This window comes from Octodon degus, unplaced genomic scaffold, assembly GCF_000260255.1.
Source record: "Octodon degus isolate 3935 unplaced genomic scaffold, OctDeg1.0 scaffold00003, whole genome shotgun sequence".
Classification (NCBI taxonomy): Eukaryota; Metazoa; Chordata; class Mammalia; order Rodentia; family Octodontidae; genus Octodon; species Octodon degus.
Genome location: NW_004524579.1, coordinates 21,905,113 through 21,924,768, shown reverse-complemented (window position 1 = coordinate 21,924,768; position 19,656 = coordinate 21,905,113). Strand labels below are relative to the sequence as shown.

General features: G+C 42.7%; 1 protein-coding gene across 1 annotated transcript in view; it reads right to left on the bottom strand.

Annotated features, from left to right (window-relative positions):
• Positions 1-19,656, bottom strand: part of Setbp1 (SET binding protein 1) — a 393,025-nt gene that overhangs the window by 93,683 nt on the left and 279,686 nt on the right. The window contains exon 4 of the mRNA XM_023713570.1: positions 13,062-16,524. Within this exon, the coding sequence (XP_023569338.1) occupies positions 13,062-16,524 (3,463 nt within the window). The remainder of the gene's footprint in view (positions 1-13,061; positions 16,525-19,656) is intronic.

Sequence of the window (19,656 nt, the reverse complement as noted above, 5' to 3'; positions counted from 1 at the left end):
GAGCTGATCCTTGTCCAGAGCCTCTAATAAGGAATACCTCCCTGTACACACCTTGACTCAACCTTCTACACTCACACCGGAAGACTCAGCTGAGCCCTCTGGACTTCAACCTACAGAAGCGGAGTACTGCGTGTAACTGTGACATTCATTGTAGTCACAGCAGCAATAGAAAATGAATATACACTTCATTACTTTTCTTATGACTACATATTAACAGCTGGGGTTAGTAAAATAATTGATCTACAAAGCAGGCATTATGGAGTTGCGTTAAACATTCACATGTCTATACCAAAGAATTGAAATTGCCACTCCATTCAAGAGAACCAGTAAGCCCTGTAGATGATGCCTGCTCAGTGAGCTTTCAATTATCTTTGGGTAAAATATGTATTTTTGTTACTCACCCACTGTAACTGTATAGCTGATAGCTTATCTTCATCATCAAATACCTTGTGATTCAGCTGATTACAATCCCTCCGTGTGTGTATGTGGGCTCAGAGATGGAGTTAACTTCATCCCAGTAAGAGCATAATTGGGAAGGAAAGCCTGCTGCTTAAAGAAAGATCCTTCTATAGCAATCTGCTGTTTTGTATTTTCTGTGCTTGAATAAATTATCCAAAGTGGAAGTGAAAGGAAACGAATGCTATTAACAGCTACACAGTGAGCAGTGTTCTGGGTGCTCCTGCGTGTATTGTCCTTTGTTTGGCTCTCCTAAAGCTCTGTGAGATAGCTATTAATAGCCTCATTTTTCAGATGAGGACAAGAAGGATCAAAGCCACCAAGTTGCCCAGGTCATGCTACTTATAAGTGGGGGATTTTGCGTCCAATTCCACATTGGAGAAGCTTTATTCCTAGATTAGTGCTTCTCAAAGTATATGAAATAAACCCATAGTAATCTGTAAGGATCAACTCAGTTGGTCAACAGTACCTGTGCTCAGCACCATATTAATAACTGCATAAGTATGGTATGATCCTGATCTCATCCTAACTCAGATTTGATTGGAGTGGTCAGGACACTGTTACCTAACACCAATGTAAAAAGTGCAAGTCCCTATGTAATTAAGCACTGAAATGAACTTGAACAAATCAGCTATCTAAGAGAGGAAGAAGATTCTAGGATGATGATGGAAATTGTAGGTAATATTTGTAAACCAGATAGGAAAGGAAAGGATGTTCTACACAAAGGAGGCCAGTGCAGTGATTGGAGTCTCAGATGATGGGCTAATTATGGTATTTTCTGTAGATAAGGAGGTGATTTAGCAGGGCTCACAGCAAAAGAATAAGCTGAAAATGATCAGGAAACAGTGCTGTCTGTTCAAGTGGAGACACACTGCCTACTAAGCCAGACAATTCTGCACTGGATCAGTAGGAACTGATATTTCTATACCTGGTATCCATTATTTACCTAGGACTGCCTTCAAGTGTTTCCTGAAAAAACTATTAATTTCCCTTTATCCATTTCAATAACTAATACATTTATTTAGAGCTATAAGGAGGAGATGGATATAGTAGTCTGGCTCTGAGTTGTTATTGCCAAAAGGATCATCAGAATGAAAAAATGAAGAAGAGAGGCACTTCTTAGGACTGAGAAGTTGCACCCCAGCTTCAGAGAAGATCAGCTGCATGGAGAACACATTTCTGGGCTCTTAGCAGTTTCCGCAGTGTAGCTTGAGCTGATGGGCTGTGCTGGGGGACTCGCACAAGAGGACTAAGACTCAGAAAACGAGAACATGTGGCATTTCTGAAGCACAACTCTGTGGTCTTCATCTAACAGGGAACGGGAAATGGAGGCTGTAAGCAAAAGGCCAGAAAATCTTACAAATATTCCCAGACAGGTGGGATCACACAGGCTTTACACTTTTTCTTTCATCTCCATCTACTTTTCTCTCCCCTCTCTCCCTCTCTCCCTTCTTCTTTTCTTCCTTTCCTTCCTGGATTAGGACATCTGCAGGCTTCTTAGTGGCTGAAATCTTGACACTTCCCTGGTGACTTCGGAAGCTCCATGGCAGGCCCATGTTAAGCTCTTCCCAAGCACAGCCTACCTCATTCCTTTCCTGGATGCCTAGGTGTCTGGACAGAGGAAAACAGACAAATGGGCAGAAGAGAACAAAGAGGAAAGGGATAACGATGTGCACAGAACACAGTAGTACGACTAATGCTACCCTAATGCTGTCAATGTGTTGACTTCTTTTCTGTCTTCTCTGACCATAGATTTGTGCTGAGCAGCTGAAATCCTGCTTTAGCACAACTTCAGGTTCCAAAGATCTATATGAATTGAGGTCTTTAGGGAATTGGAATAAAAAAGAATATTCAGAGTTAGAAGACATTGGCTCATGTGATCACAAAAGTTGAAAAATCCCTTGATCTGCTTTCTGTTAGCTGGAGAGCCAGGAAAGCCCATGGTTTAGTTCACAGGCCTGAGCACTGGAGATCCAGTGGCTCACATTCCAGTGTCTGAGGGCCCAAGGATGAGGAACACCATGAGCAGGAAAAGATCAACATCCCAGCTCAATTAAGTGGAGGTAATAATGCAGCTCGGCAGCTGTGAAAATAAAGTCTCCTCTCTCAGCAGTGGCTCTGTCCCCAGGTGAGATGAAGGTTCTGCCCCACACCATGGGCTTGGTTAACCTTGGCTCCAAAGAGCTTCCTTTATGTCAAAAGCAAGTTTCAGCAAAGACTAAATTGCCTATTAGCTAGTGCCTCATTCTGGGTTCCACTATTGAATCCACTGGCAAGGGTTCTTAGGGGATAATTCAGAAGCTGAGTCATACTTTTGACCTTGTCAAAAACGTAGGGAATACAGTGGAGAAAACAGAGGTTATGTTGGGAAAATTCAAGAAACCTAAGATCTAGGGCTCTTTCTGTGCAAACCTGCCTGCATAACTGGGTTTTGATTTCCTTGTCTCTCAACTGGCCAAACAACACCTATCCTCCGGCCTGGCTGGATTTTGAAGATCAAATCACAGTAAGGAAACATTCTTTGAAAAGCACAGCCCATGTTCAAACCTAAGAGTAGACTGTGATAGAGCCTCGGGAGATGTTTCTCCTTGTGTGTTCCCAGATCCTTCAGTGAGATGAGCCTCAACTCATCGCTAGCCATCATGGAAGAGAGGAAAAACTCGTGGCCTTGGCCACTCTGTTGACTTGCTCCACCTCCATGTCTCCTGCTCACCCAACCTGTTCTGAAACCTTAGGTCACAGTACAAACCCCAATTATCATTTGGCTTTTGCAACATGTAACACATTACTCTGTGCATTCTTTTATAGGTTCTTTTCCTGTGTAATGGGCTTTTATCTCTAGTCATTAAATGTGCAGATTCTCGTTATTTTAGCTGCTTTATACATGTGTCTATGTTAAGTTCTTGGTCCTGATAGCTTTACAAGGCTCCAGAGCACAGTCTTATTTGCTGGGACTTCATCATTCCACCTAGCATGTGCCACTAAGCTTGAGAGCCTTCAGCCCCAACCCTCACTCGCTTCTCTGCACCCTTCCTCCTGTGCCTTCTGATCACAGCAGCCACACCTCCTAAAAATCCATCTTCACTCAACGGCTAACTTCAGTCCAGGAGGGTGATTTCTTATAGCCTTGACATATATTTAAACCTAGTGTTTGTCTCTACCTCTCGACCTGTGACCTTGCTGCCCATCTCCACTGTATTACCCATCAGCACTAATGCTGCCCACCTTCCTATGGCTATTATGTTCTTTCACTATGCACCACTCTCCACGCCATAGTTCTGTCTTTTAGTGGGCACTTATTATTTCTGTCCCTGATTTGTATTTAATTTGTCACTGTGTTAGCAAGGATTTAACTTTGTTTCCATTTATTCTCTGGTTGTTTGATGTATCCTACCTTTTCATTTTTTCTTTGGTTTTCTTTCCTTCTCCCTTCCTAGTTGCTTATGTTACCAACCCATTATGCATTGAGTGACTAAAGAGCTTCCTATCATTTTCATGGCATAAGCTTTTCTTGCACCGGATATATACTTTATTTCATAAAATTGCAAAGAACTCTGGGACACCACCTATTAGCCTCTGTGCACAGCAAATGTTTAGTAACAGATATATTTATAAGAATCTGCTATAACTTGGGTGGTGCTTTCATATATTCACAACAGCATAGCAAATAACCATGATACCACAGAGGGAAGATCTTTCTTTCTTTCTTTCTTTCTTTCTTTCTTTTTTTCTTTCTTTCTTTCTTTCTTTCTTTCTTTCTTTCTTTCTTTCTTTCTTTCTTTCTTTCTTTCTTTCTTCCTTCCTTCCTTCCTTCCTTCCTTCCTTCCTTCCTTCCTTCCTTTCTGGTACAGGGTCTCACTTCACAGCTTGGCCTCATAGTGATCCTCCTGTTTTCAGCCTCCCCAGCACTGGGATAACAGGCATGCACCACCATGCCTGGTCTCAGTCACCCTTTCAGCATGCCCGGGGATGGGGCCAACACAGCATGTGATGACAGGGATCAAACCCTAGTCCCTGCGCTTGCCTAAGCAGGTGCTTAGCCTGCTGAGCTATCTGCTGGCCCCTTTGTGCTTGCCAGGCAGGCACTGTGCCACTGAGCTATATCTCCAGCCCAACAGAGGGAAGGTTCATTAACTCTTTAAATAGTCATCACCATGGCTAAGCTGTTCCAGTGTATCCAAGAGATAAAGAGGGGAGCTGGCTGGGGACATGTTTCCTTTTCTGATACTACAACTTTTTGCTTTTTTATACATGGTTTTTATAGTGAAGTGGAAAGACATAGTCACAGGGCCTCCAGCATGGTGTTTGTGCTCCCGAAGTTAGAGAACATGAGACTCAGGACCTACTGAGAATGTACTAGCATCACTTCTTCCTATCAAGGGCTGTCTTGAGAAGTGAATCTTTTTAGAAGCTAGAGCATTGCTGGAACCACAGCCAAGCTTCCTGTACCTGCAGTCCCATATTCTCACCATTCTCTTTCTCATTCTCTTCTCATCACCTGGATTTTGGGCACAGCCCACCAAGCCATGTGAAAACACACATCTTCTGGGCCACCAAGATGTTTGTACACACTCATGCTTTGTGATCTGCACCTTCTGCTTCTGAGGATCACTCCAGGTTCACTCTATGTCCAGGCTCCCACATCCCTGCAAGTCTTCACTTATCTTTCCTGATTTCCTGATATTCCACCTCTCTGTTGATAGCTGGTCCTGTCTTCCATATTCTTCTTTCCCCAGGAGTCTTTCCTTTGGTAAATCTCCAGCTCTGTGCACTGCTGCCAATTGCTGATTTAACAGCTTATTGCCTCACACATCAAGCAGATTCTCTCCGATATCTGCAGTTGGACTCTTGTGCCATGACTCAACTGCCTGGGGTCAGCCTATTGGGGTCCTCTTTGACTTTAGCCAGAGGGAGAAAGCTGAATCAATGATGACATGTTTTTAATATGTTTCACTTCATCATCTGGGTAGATAAGGACACCGTTGTGATGTTCATAACCTGGGTGTGGGCTGGTGGGGGATGGAGGGGCCACACTGTGAGAACCATCCAAACATAAAGGGACAAGAAGAGTGCATGGAAGGAGAAAATTTGCCCATGGCAGATTAGGGAGAAATAGTGGTAAGGAAAGAAAAACTATCATGTTATCATTTCATGACTTTTAGCTATTAAAAAGTGATTTTCCAGCACCTAATTAAGCACAACCTTCCAACTGTGGGAAAGACTCTTCCAAACCATGCCCACAGCATTCTCAGATTACCTTGTTTGCATGATTCTCCAACTAAAGATAAAACTTTAATAAGACATCATTTCCCAAATGTTCCTTGGGTAATTTCACCTAAATGCCCTTATTTATTTATTTATTTATTTATTTATTTATTTATTTTGAGAAAGTGTCTCACTATGTGTCCCAGGCTGGCCTTGAACTTGCAGTGATTCTCCTGCTTCAGCCTCCTGAATGCTGGGAATACAGGTGTGCACCACAATACCTGGCCTAAAGGCCTATATATGTGGGCCTTCTCTATGCTGCATTTCCTGCGATTTCATAATTTTTATCATCTCTATGCCTTAAATAACTCTTCTATCTTTTAAGGTCTATCTCACAAAGTACTAGCTGGTCCCACCTGTCCTATGCTGAAAGTATGGCACAGATCACTGTGTTTGGAAAGCACTGGCTTTCTCTTTGTAACTTTCTTATGACTGTCTTACGTGGCTTTTTTAGTATGGAGAGTTGTAGTGGGTTTCTTCTAGATTATAAGGGAACCTCCTAGATTTGTAACCTCTTTCCTGTCAAGAAGATAGAGTTACTTATTTTTAATTCTTCCTAGAACTGCATCAAAACCTATAGTACATTTGTGGCACTGAGTAAATGATTTAAATGTTTTCTTAGCATTTTTCTTTGAATTTAGTCAGTTTGCATTAAGTGCTATAGTGGCTCAAGGCTAGGCCACAATCATACCAAGTGTTCTGCTTCATTACTTGTTCATTTATAGAGTGAAGAGATGGTTTCCCACCACAAGCGCTTTCCTTATCTCTTCCTAGTGACAAGCCATGCTTTGGAAAGCATGCTCTACTGATTTTTCCAGCCAAGAAAGGCTCCAAGCTGCGTTAGAGCCATGTCTGTGGAAATCGTCCCCTCTGCACACATACGTGAATCTGCATAATTTCCTAACCGCAAAGGGGTATAAATAAAAAAATACTTCTAACTGGATGGGTGACCTTTGCCAACTGTGGGAAGATAAATGGCCCAGGAATCTCATGCTGTGAAGGTGGAACTGCTCTATTTCTGATGTCAACATTGCAAAAATGATGCTATGTTGTTTTAATATTTGTTGCCAGGAAGTTATAGGTTGCAAATTTTAATTTGATTAATTCTTAGTTTGCTAAAAGAAACCATTGGGGGAATCCTGAGAGACTCAATAAAATAAGTATGCACAACTATGAAGACTGGAAAAGAACCAAAAGTGACTTCAGTCGCAGCCCACAAAGAGCATTTCCAGTTCCAAACATGGGCCCCCTGAGACAGCCTAGAAACCAAATTATTGTGAAAGAGATGTTCACCTTTTACAGGTGCTCACATCAAAGAAGTACTGAGCCTAACATCTCTCCTATGACTTATCTTTCTACTCTTATAAAAATCATCCTTCTCTCTCTTTTTTCCTTACTCTTTCTGATGCAAAGCTTCCCAGACTGAGCTCTTCAAACAACTATATGAGTCACTTGTCCTTCTTAGGCCTCAGAAAGCAAAATGGGGAGTTTATTTTACATTACTAACATCCCTTTAATTCTAACTATAAGTGCAAGCATGGGCTCTCTCATCCCCAAAACAATTATTTAAATTAGTGCCCTAACCTATGTGTTTTTAAGATGATGATTGTAGATTTAACGTACACAAGAAGCAAACCAATGTGTTGACAGGAGTCAGGTTTGAAGAGAACCAACATTTTTAAAAGTCAGATCAACTGAGCAAAGAGGCTGAAGTCAGTGATGCATGGGTTAATACCTACAGCTCTACACAGACCAGGGAAGTTTGGAAAATTTCATTAAGACCTTTTCTACTTTTGGTTTTATGGCTACTAGCTTACGTATTTTCTTCCTGATTACCTATTCTGAGTGTATTTGTGTTCATACTCAAATTCCATTGTACTAAATTTAAGACTTTTTCAATTATAAACTTAAGTATGATCAGGTAATTTTTGTCAGTTTATTAGTAATTAATTTGTTATTGATAATATAATTTATGTATTATTACCTAAGGAACTAATAATCAAAAACAAAACACACAAGGGGAGGTGAAACAAAAAAAAGAAAGAAAGAAGGAGAAAAGAAGGAAGAGGAAAGGAAAGGAAAGGAAAGGAAAGGAAAGGAAAGGAAAGGAAAGGAAAGGAAAGGAAAGGAGGTTTTTTTTGATTAGGAGACAAAACATGGGCAGGTGTTCATGGCCCCATCTGAGTTTTACAGAAACTCATTACCTAAATAATGTTTTTTTCCCCCTGCAGGAAGACCCAGAATTTAATGTGAATTCAAGTTGCACAGACAGTACTTCTCAGATCTCCATTTATTACCTTTTTTCTCTTAGTCTTAACTTTCTTCTCCCATAAGTCCTCTTTGTCCTTTCATTCTATTTTTAGAAAACTTATCTCACATGATGTGTGTGTGTGTGTGTGTGTGTGTGTGTGTGTGTGTGTGTGTGTAGATTTCAGAACCTTTCACCCACATGGCTAATTTCCTCTTCTGGATGAGTGCTTGGAGTTTTGTGTATTCCTTTTGGCTCAGGCATTCTATTCCTGCTGCTGAGTGACAGCAGAGACTGCTTCCCAAAATGCTACTCAGTGCTGATAAGAGGAGCTTTCAAAGGGCAAGACAGAAGCTGCAAGAAGAGGTGGAGTAGGTCAGGCTCAAGGGAGTCCAGCTACCTGCACGGCAGGATTCTGATATCTGGGAGGTGAGCTCAGGATTAATTTTCAGCCTCCATCAGTAGTTGGCAAATATTTGACATCTGGCTTTCTTGCCTAACAGTGGCATTGGACTAGGAAACAACACATGTAAATTGATTCTTTCCGTTGTTTTCCCTTTATTGGACAACATTGGTTGTGATGTTTCAGCCCCTGTATAATTTTAGATCAAAGTATGCAAAGACTATTTCCAAGCAGTCTGAAAGGGAAAGACACCACTCAGGCTGTAGACTTCCTCCACCTATGGTAGCTCAGTTAGGAGAGCAAAGGGCATCATTCTGATGGTGCCTTGTCACCTCTAGACAGGTTTGCTCTTCTGGGAATTGGCTGCATGTGCAAGAGATAGCAATGCCTGGTGACAGAGAGGATCAAGTGGGGTTGATAATGCTTCTTCCAACTCTTGAGATTGCACCTTCCCACTATTTATGCATTTTTGGCCCCAGGCAAGAATTTTTATAAATGGAGATTTAACAGATGGTATGCACACAGAAAACAGGCCAAAAGAGGCAATGCCTTCTGAAACCAAAGCAGCAGAAGGAAAAAGATTCAGAAAAATGGTGAGGCGTCTGTACAACTTCTACCTCTTGGTTTGTTGTAAGACAGCTAACAAGACAATGCAGCCATCTGCTGGGCTAGGAGATGGAGAATGAAGGATTTTCCAAGCTGGGAAGAGGAAATGGAGTGTGCAACTCTGCCTGTGCTAAATGGGCTCTCTAATGCCTCTTCATAATGGTAATGGCTCCCATTCATAGGGCACCTTTCATCAGCTCTGATCTCAGGGAGCGCTCAATGCCCTTGTGTCATTCAGCTCCTAAATCTGGTCTTCAGCAGTCTGAAGGGTGACGTCTATATTTGTGATATATCTATGTTAGAGAAGAACAATGCACGTGAAATAGGACCTGCAGATGTCAAGGAGAGGATTCCACAGCATCAAAAGAAAGGTAGAGGAGAGAAGCTGCGAGAAGCACAGATGTGTGTTTCCAGTCATGGCCCTCAGTACCATCCAGCTCAGCCAAGACCTCTGCTGGAATAAAGTTTTTGGAACTTCCTAATACTCCCAGTAATTGAAGCCTCATTCCATCTGCTTGGTATTGGCTTGGGAAGTGCATTATTTTAAAGTGAATGCTCTTCACAAATTATGGACAAATTCTGACATTGGATTAGAAGAGCTACTGAAAACATTTTCCCCAATACTTTAGAATTCAGCACTAGAAGGGGGATTTGATTTGGGATATAGAAACATGGAGAACCCAAGCTTTGGAAGAGAGAAATGTTGGTGAATATTGTCTGTCTTTTAAAGATATTCATCAGGATGGACAAAGACATCACGTAGGACATTTATAGAAACTACTGAATATTATGATTCATTAATGTTTTGGGGAAATAACAAACAATATAATACAGAGACTGGTACAAAGCAGCGGTTAGAGTAACTCTGACAGAAAAGAAAGGGGTGAAAACCTGGTCTGTTTCCCAGCTGGAATTTAGGAAGGTTGTAAGAACTCTTCCTCATTGGTGGAGATCAAGTGAATAGATACCTTTTTAAAATCTCATTTCTTCTGCAAGCATCACATGATCTCTGCACACACCTTAGGGGAATGTACATCCTCGGAGGAGGGACGGATTTGTGGAGAGGACAAGGGTGACTCAAGGGAGCACTTGGCTAGGGACCCGGACTGGCATTCTAAACTTATTTCAGTAACCATCTGGGTGGTGTACAACTGTGCTTCAGCACAGTGAATAAAACTTTGGGCTTCATATAATCCAAAGATACGGCTTCCTTAAATCTCAGCAGGTCCTTTGATCTCTGTGACTCTCAGTCACATAATTTGTGATACTGTAATGAGGGTGCATATGGAGAATCTGTAATATGAAAATCTGAAGTTTGACTTGCTCCAAAATTCAAATTTTTGAGTGTTGATGTGCCACAACAAATGGAAAAGTCTATACCGTGAGTAAATGTTCAGTGTATAATTATTAAAAAGATACTATCAGGCTAAGGTATATATGAACTATAAATTAATTTCATGATAAAATCTGGCCCCTAGCCACATGATATCCTACTATGTAGATTAAAGTATCCTCAAATCCCCCCAAAATCTGAACTCTAACAGTACTTTTGGTTTCAAACATTTCAGAGATTGCATACTCTACCACATCTCTATATTCCAGGTTTATAGGACAGTCCTTATGAAGCAGGGGGTTAAATGGCTTCAAGGATTAAAGTGCCACCTACAAGAGGTCCGGTCCTGTGACTCACATTGCCCAGGCACAGACAGTGCCTTAAAGTAGTGGAATGGAGGGCTGGTCAAATAGCTCAGCAGATTAAAGAAACTGCAAGCAGGCACAGGGGCTGGGGGTTCAATCCCTGGGCCTGCAGTACTGGCCCTACCCCTGGGGCATGCTGGAGCAATTGAGACTGGGTGTAGTGGCACATGCCTGTAATCCCAGCTCTTGGGAGGCTGTAAACAGGTGGATCACTATCAGTCTGATCTAGTAGTGAGACCCTGAACGCCCTGTAGACCCTACCCTAAAATACAAAAAAAAAAAAAAAAAAAAAAAAAAAAAAAAGTGGAACGCCATGGGTGAAGCCACAAAGGGAGCTTGCAACAGAATCAGGCCTAGTATCCATTCTTTAGGCTGAATTTGGTTTTCATTCACATAGTTGTGTTATCATAGTACCTATTTCTTTCCTCTCAGGCCGAAGGTCAAATGAGAAATGGTGGAGATACTTGAGGGAATATCAAATAATGTGACAAGCACCATGTAAGTGCAAACAGAAGGAAATCAATATGGCTACAGCACGGGCCCCCTTAGAGCCTCTCATTGAGTGACATGAACCCCAACTGGAAACTTTGGTAATTCAACTAGCACCTAGCAAATGTGGCCATACCAGTAAGGCTATGGAGAAGATTAATGTGCAACAACAGTTGGTTTTAGCTTCTGACACGTGCTTCTTAGCTTTGTGAAGTTAAGACATTTCCTTGCAAGCTCTTGGCAATAACCTACCATTATTATTATCTAGCCAAATTATGCCATATATATATGGATATATATATATATATATATATATATATATATATATCCATAACCAGTTTAAGTCTTGAAGGTCTGTTTCATTGTGCTGATAAAGATCATTAGGGCTTTCCTGCAAGTTTACTTCTACTTTAAGTGGGCTTAAACTGGGTGCTGCACAAAATCAAACATCTGCAATAAGTTCTGTGGATGAGAAGATGCAAAACCAAAACCACTTTGGTCAGGCATGAAGTGTGAACCATTTGTCACCTTTAGCCAGCATAAGAGACAAGACTGCTAATTGGTCTCTTTATTAACCAAGAAGAACATCTACCACGACAACAACTCACAAGCTAGTGGCAATCTGGGGTGATTTTTAAGTGTTTTCTAACTCATAATCATATTTCTCCCTGAAATGTGCTGGCCTAGAAAATACCTTTCATTTCTCATGAGCAGACTGTTCTCACCGTCACTAATTATGGACTCCCCGGGAAGAGAGAAGACAGGGAGGGAGATGCATCAAAGGCAGGGTGACCCGCTATAACAAACCTTAAACACAGATGATTAGTCCTTTAAAACTGGGCTTTGATCATAAAGTTTTATAATATTTGGGTCAAGGACAACACAAAATATTCCTTTACCTTGTTCAAATTGTAAGAATATAATTTCTTACCATTTTCTCTAGTAAATATCTGCTCTGTTCTCCTATAAGAGTCTTATTTTGTGATGGCTGGCCAGGGACACAGGGATCCTTTTGTTAAGTGTGAGGCTCCCAGCAATGGCCAAAAAGGGTCTAAGTGGGTGAGAAGGTTAGCAGAGGAATTCTGCCAGCAACCAACAGAGATGGGCAGGGTCTTTCTAAAGCAACATACACTTCAATTTGAGAGCACCCAGCAATTTCCAATCAGCAGACATGCCATGAGACACGTGCAAAGGTTCTGTGAGTGTGGAAGGCACATAACATTTCTACTCAGATTCCTTCCTCAGTGTGGGAAAATGGCTCGTGGATAAATGTGGGCAAGACTTTACTTTGGGTGGTGGAGCATGGCAGCTTTTGAAATGCCCATGGATCAAGAAATGGCAGCATGACCCACTCTGTATCTCCCAGATCACTTAGACTTCAGGAATTCCTGGTCGTCTTATCAGGGTCCTGTCAGTCTGCAGGAGATTCCTCACCTTAGATGCATGACTCCTGGAGGCAGCATGGCATGTAAACTAGATGTTCTTTCCTGCTCAGTTTTGTCATTCTTCAGATCTCTTTGGTATTTCTAATAAATTTTATAGGCTTTATCCAAGCAGTAAAATGTACCATATAAGCAAGACTTAAGAATCTAGGAACTACATTTTTGATAAAGAAGTAGGCAAGGCTTTAACTTAGGAAGTTACTGAGAGCAGCCTTTGAGCTCACAGTTTCCTAGGCAAAGGATCCAGGCTGGAGGAAAGATATTGAATACACAGTAAACAATGTACAAAATGAACAGCAAAGCCAAATATTCATGAAAAACAACTACAATTTCATTTTTACCTCTTTAAAAACTAGTGAGTGCAATGTGCCAAAGATATCTGGCATCTGAAGTTCAAAGCCTATCAACCAAACAACTAGTATTCATCCAAGCCAGAAGGAAAACTTGTCCTTACCTGGAGACATAGAAGAGTCATAGGAGCTTCTCTCCTTGCGGTTCATCTTGAAGGCTTGGATGTCTTTTTCCCTGTACGTCCCAAAGCCTTCAAAGCTTCTCCTTTTACTCCCACTCATGTCACTGTCCCACTTGTCACTGGAAGGGTTCATCTCACCAAACATGTCCAAGCTCTCAGATCTTGTGCTGCCGCCATCTCCACCACCACCAGAGTACCTTTTAGGACATGAGTCCACAGGCTCGTTACTTAAGTCACCTTTCTCCTTGGCCTGCGTCCAATGCTGGGCATCTGAAAGTGACAGTGTAGACAGGGTGTCGACCTCAAAGTTGTTCTTGGAGGCCTTGTGGCCAGCTTCACTGTGCTGGTGCTTCTGCTTCTCTTTATGCTTGGTCTTCTCACTCACCAGTGGGAGCTCTTTGTCAGCACCACTCAGCCGCTCGCTCAGGAGGTGGCTGGAGAAGCCTGTGGCTTTGCTTGCAAAGAGACCGCTCAGGTTGTCATGGGTCCCCAGGATCCGGTCTTCTTTGTGCTTATGCTTATGTTTGTGTTTTCTTTTATGGAGCCGACCGCCTGAAAGAGCAGCACTGCCCACCTTGGGAGGGTTCAGTGATGGCTGTATGTCACTGAGGCCGATGCCAACAGGTCCCTGCAGGTGTACTCCGTGCTTTGCTTTATGCTTAGCTGCCCCAGACATCTTCACATGGGAGCCTGTGTGGAACTGAGGTGGTGGCACCGTTGGCCTCATGAACGGGGAAGCTGCTCCAAGTGTGTGCGATAGATAGAGAGGAGCGGGGTACTGACCATAGTAACCCAGGTTCATCATAGGCATTGATGTGTAAGGCATTCCATAGGCTGCATAGTAACTTCCACTGGGAATAGGGTAGCTGAACCCTTGTAAAAAAGGCACCTTTGTCATGGTGTCATTGGTTTTTGCAGGCCTACCACGTTTCTTCTTTGACTTCAAGTCTGAAGTCCTACGAAGATAGAGCAACGGGTCATACTGGATATATGGCACCGGGTAATAGTGATCAAAATTAATCCGGAAAATGCTGGGATATGGATTCTCATGGTAAAAGGTGTAACTCCGGTGGGAGATCCTGAATACTTGGAATTTGGTGATGAGCTCTTCTAGCTCAGCCAAAAACTGGAGATCATCACAGTTTTGCAGGCTTTTTCTTTTCCTCTTGTGCTTTGGCTTCTTGAGACTTTCATGGGCCAGAAAGGTGTCCACAATGAGATGCTTCTGCCGGTGGCCATGCCGGTTCTTTGTGCTGGTGTCCGATGGAATGGCCTCAGGGTTGTCTAAGGAGCAGAAATCGAAAGAGTATCTCCGTCGAGATTCTGAACTCTTCTCTGCTTGGTCAGACGTGCTGTTGTTGTCTGTCCCAATGCCACTGTCACTTGGGATGGTCTCCTCACTGTGGGACTCACTCACAGGGGACAGTGTGATTTCCTTTAGTGAGCCTATTTCGCACAGGTGTGAAGGGGAGTTGGCCATCAGCCTGGGTGGAGACAGCTTCCAGGTTCCGCTGTGAATTCCCTTCTGGGTTTTGGTTGGAAGAGCACTGATGGGCTGGAGGTTTGGCATAGTTTTCAACTCTGAAAAACTGGTTTCAGTGCTGGCAGGGCTCAGGTTGCCAGTGGACCCACCCAACTGAGTGGCAAGTGGGTGTATAGCTGCTGGTGAGGACGCCACAAGGGACTGGAAGTTGGAAGGCACGGCTGGAATGTCCGGCTGGCTAGAGGCAGGCCTGGGGTGCTTGATGGCTGTTTTGGGTTCCTCAGAGGTGGGTGGCAGCTCTGTCCTGGGTTTCCTGCCCCTCTTCTTGCCAATGTAGATGGTCCCCCTCTTGCTGACATTAATCTGCTTGCCCAGTTTGCTTTCGATTGAGGCTGCCCCAGGGCTGGTCTCTGGGGGAGCTTTGGCCTTCAGGGCAATGTTGGTGGAACAGGACAAGATCTGGTTCAAGATGTTTTTCCTCTTGAGTGTCTTCATCTTATTGATAGTTTTGATGGTCTTCTTATCCAACACACCAAGCTTTCCAACCTTTTTGTGAAATTTCATCTCACTCATGGGTTTGTCTTCTCCTGGCACCAGCTGGGCCAGCTTTGCTAAGTTGCGTCGCCTCTTTCTTTTCTTGGTGCCAGGAAACTCTCGGCTGATGGGACTGACTGGGCTGGTGGAAGTACCCTCGTGAATTGTCTCCACTGTCAGCAAAGGCTGCTTTTTTGGTCGTCCCCGCTTCTTTTTGACTGGTGTGATCACAGTAAGACTGTCGGTATTGGTGTACAGAGGGCTGGATGGGGTGATAGGGTAAGCAGAGGGGGGCTCCACCATCAGTTTATCAGATGTGGCCATGACTGCCTCTCGAAGCATACTTGAGGGCTTTGGTTTGCTGCACGACCACCTCCGTTTTGCAGCAAATTTTGGATGTTGGATTTCTGGCAGCTTTCTCGATGGGGAGTGACCTGTGCACGTGGGTGACGTAATGACCATAGGTGGCTTCCGCTGCTTGGATGGTCCACCTGGGATGATCTTCTCTGCGCTGCCACCAGGTTCAAGGCTAGCTGAAGGGGACTCATTCTCTATTATTTTACTCAATTTGGGGATGCGGGAGTCTTTCTTACTTCCCTCTGAGTTGGAAAGTATCCTGTTGACGACTTCACTGCTCATGGAGAGTCCAGAAGCCAGTGCTTTCTCTGGGAGGATCTTTTCCACCACTGCTTTAATAGACTGTCTCTTTTTCCTCTTATGGCTCGCTGGATCCAGAGAGGGTGCCTTGATGGGGATAGTAATCCTCACATGACTAGAGTCAGTTTCAAGATTACTGACAGAGCTCACATTCTGCTTGGTGGGTGATGTCTCCTGGACATTATCTGCACAGTAACCCTCTCTTTTCCCTTCTGTGTTTTCAAATGCTTTCTGGGCATTCTTGACCCAATCCAGGTCTGGGTTTGGTATCGTCTGACTTATCACATCCTTTTTACTTGATTTTTTCTTACTGCTTATAGTAGTAGGTGGTTCTGGGGGTTCCTTCATACCTCCTCCTTCATGGTCTCCCAAGGTTTGGAGACCATTGCATTCACAAGAGCTGCTAGGAGGCACTGGTGAGCTGCGGTTGCTTGGGGATGGAACCACAGCTCCCAAAAGCAGATCTTTGCTGTTGTTAGACAACTGACTCCATGTGCTCCCTGCGCTGCTTTTCTTACCCTGGGCCTTTGCAAAGGAAGCAATGGGCTCAAGAGCTGGGATCTTGCTGGTGCTTGCAGTTTCTTGGCCAGACTCCGGACTGATGAAGCAATTCTGGGTGGAGGGCCCACTCTCAGAGTTGGTGGACCAGTCCATGTGGTTCTGGCTGCTGCTTTTTTGCTGGTGCTTTGGTTTTAAGGTGTCACTGGTGAAGTCCTGTGGGAGGCCTGGGTCATAATGGAGAGTTGGGTGTTTCTGGGGCCTCTCATAAGCCTAAGGGAAGGTAAAGTGGAGAGAGAGAGAGAGAGAAAGAGAGAGAGGGAGGGAGAGAGAGAGAGAGAAAGAGAGAGAGAAAGAGAAAGAGAAATAATGAGGAGCATTCTGGAGCTACTTAACATTTCATGTCAAAAGGCTTAATTATTTGAAAGTTGGAAACAAATGACTACTTTAAGAGCCACCTTTCATCCCAAAATGTTTTGCAGAGGTTTTCTCAATTGTAATAGTAAAGATATACATTGTACTGGTTTTGAACATTAATAAGGATACTTTATTTAATTGCTGTCTTTCCTCTCTAAATAACAAGAAACTTGACCTATCTTGATTTGATGCAATCTGAAAATAAGAAATGCTTACAGAGAAGTGCATGGCTAAGCTTTCTGAACGCAGTGATTATATCTCAAGGAAGAAGCTGAAAGTTGAATAATGGAGCATCTTTCCCAGGTGGAAGAGCCAAAGGGAGCTTGGGAACATCCTCACGCCCAGGGGCTCCTTCCTCCCTCCCTCCCTCTCTCCCTCCCTCCCTCCCTTCCTTTTTTCCTTCCTTTGTTCCTTCGTTCCTTCATTCCTTCTTTCCTTCCTTCCTACCTGACCCTCATTGCCTCTTCTTTAGAACCCTGCTTCTCCTCAGATGTACACTTTTCCCGTGTGTCCTTCAATTCCAGTTCCTTTCAGTTTGTAACTTGTCCTACAGTTCCACATCTTTGCAGCCAAATAAGAAGGTGCTCAGAAGGAATTACCACAGCAAGTAAAAAGAGTACCAATAGAGGAATTAAGGGCAAAGGACACAGAGAAGAAATGGAGGACAAGAAGAAACAGGAAAGAATTGTCCTGAGCCTTCCGATATTTGTGGACTGTAGGTGTGTTGCTGTGTTTGGGATTAACATGTTAAGGCATTTCTGTGAGCTTATAAGAGGGATTTCTTATTCTTTGAGAAAACCCTTGGAAATTCTCAGAAGGGACCTTGAGCTTCCTGGAGTAATGTACCCTTTAAAAATCCCTGTGGTTCATGATCACTCTTCTGCATTTTGGCAGCCTGTGTCTTCCCTGCATGGACTCTGAGGGCTGCTGTCCTCAGCACCTTCCTCAGGGTGAACTCCTCAGTTAGGGCTGGCAGCACGTGCCTGATGCCCAACAGTAGCATGTGTAAAATCACAAGGGGGATGGGGAAGACACATCATTTTGAGATACCCAGACTATTTAATACAGACATGCTTTTAGTGCTCCAGATAAATTCTCATATCATGTTACTAATACGAAGAAGCCTTCTTTACTGCTTAGCATACAACCTCGTCGGTATATACAGGAGTGAACTGATAGGATGCAGGGTTTGCTATAGAAGAGGGAATATTAGCAAATGGAAGAAAGTTTTGGATGCTATTTTCACTGAGAAGTGAACTATGATGTTTCATATAGGAAATTTAGAAAGATTTAGCCTGTAATATCTCTCAGTCTACTTGGTCTTCTTGGTATCTGCCTGCTTATCTATCTATCCATCCACTTATCATCTATCATTCTGTCTGCCTTTTGAACTGATGTGACAGAATTTATGCTTTGTTTAAAAAAATACATTTTTTATAGTTCCTGTTAAGAGTCAAAACACAGATGGCAGAAAGTGTTACGGTTAGAATTCAATGTCGTAATGTAACAAGGGCTTCCCTCACAGGCATTGCTAGAATCCCTAGGGTATTTTTTGCCTCACTGATTTTGTGAAATTTTGTTTATACTTTCATCACTACACTATATTTTTAAAGTATGACATAGTCTCCCTAAGCCAAGCTTATAAATACCCAGAAGCAAGTTAACAAAAAATTTGCTCAATGTTTTTTTACATCATTTTGTGATTTATAGTAGAAACACCATTATCACGAACATATTAAAAGAACTAATCCTCCCACTTGAGTGGGTCTACCAGGTATTACTCCTGTGGACTTAAGCTGCTATAGCAATTTCTTCAAAAATATAGAAACTTTATTCACAGCATTAAAATATTAAATGTCACTTACTTATCTTTTATGATTTGGGGCTGTGCTAATTCACCATTTATACTGTGGACTTAGCTGACATGAAGTGTATACTTCCAAGATCACTGGTCTAGAAGAGGCCTTCCAGGCCAGGTTTTCTGCTTCTTTGGATGAGGACATTTTACTCCTATTAAGGCATGTCTGAGAGTGAGAGTGATGATTGAAAATCACAGTGAACCTAAAGGTGTATGTTGCCAATTTGGACCTGGGCAGAACAGAGCTGTAGTGGCCCTCTCTCCTCCAAACTTTCCTAGCTCTGGCCACTGCAGTCCACAGAGGGGCAGGACCATGAGGCAAGGACAGAAATCTTGGTCCCAGACTCATTACTTCTCTGCTATTCACCTTCTGACTCTCGGCAACTAGGGAATCCCTACTTAATACTTCATTTGTGCAGTAGTCTCAATTCAGTCTTAGGAAAGTTCCTATACCTTACAGAAATAGCCTTGTCATAAATTTTTCAGGAAAGCACGTATTTCATTTGTATTGCAGTTACCATGGTTATAATTCACACTTGATTTGTGTGCTAATTGAATTAAATCCCTACTTTCCTTTCTGGTTTACATACACTGGCACCAAAGTACAACACACACAAGCCTGGCATATAGCAGACACTCAATAAACACTTAATAAATAAAGGAATATCCATTTGACTGTGGGTATTTCATTTTGTGATCAGTAGGATGAATGAATTTACATATTGCAACATATCATCTGCAAACACAATCAGCACCTCCAATCCACTTTCTTATGCTCTATGCATGTGCCACTGACACTCATAAAGACAATTTTCCTAAGTGTCAGTGGCATTTACTCATGCATTTGTCTGTTACCTTCTTCCAGACTATAAGTACTATGAGGTCAGAGTATGTCATATTCTTTATCTTCTCCTTAGGGTCTGTCACAAGACGACACCCACACTGTTCATGAATGTATATTGAATAAATAAATAAATTTGTAGATGTGTTGCTTAGTATAATGACAAAAGATATAGCTGCATACAAATAAACAACATTTAACTAATCTTTTATTTAATAGTGGTTAATAATGAAACAGGGGTTCCAAAATGCATTAGGTATTGAACAAAATTCCTTTCCAAGAAAAGGGA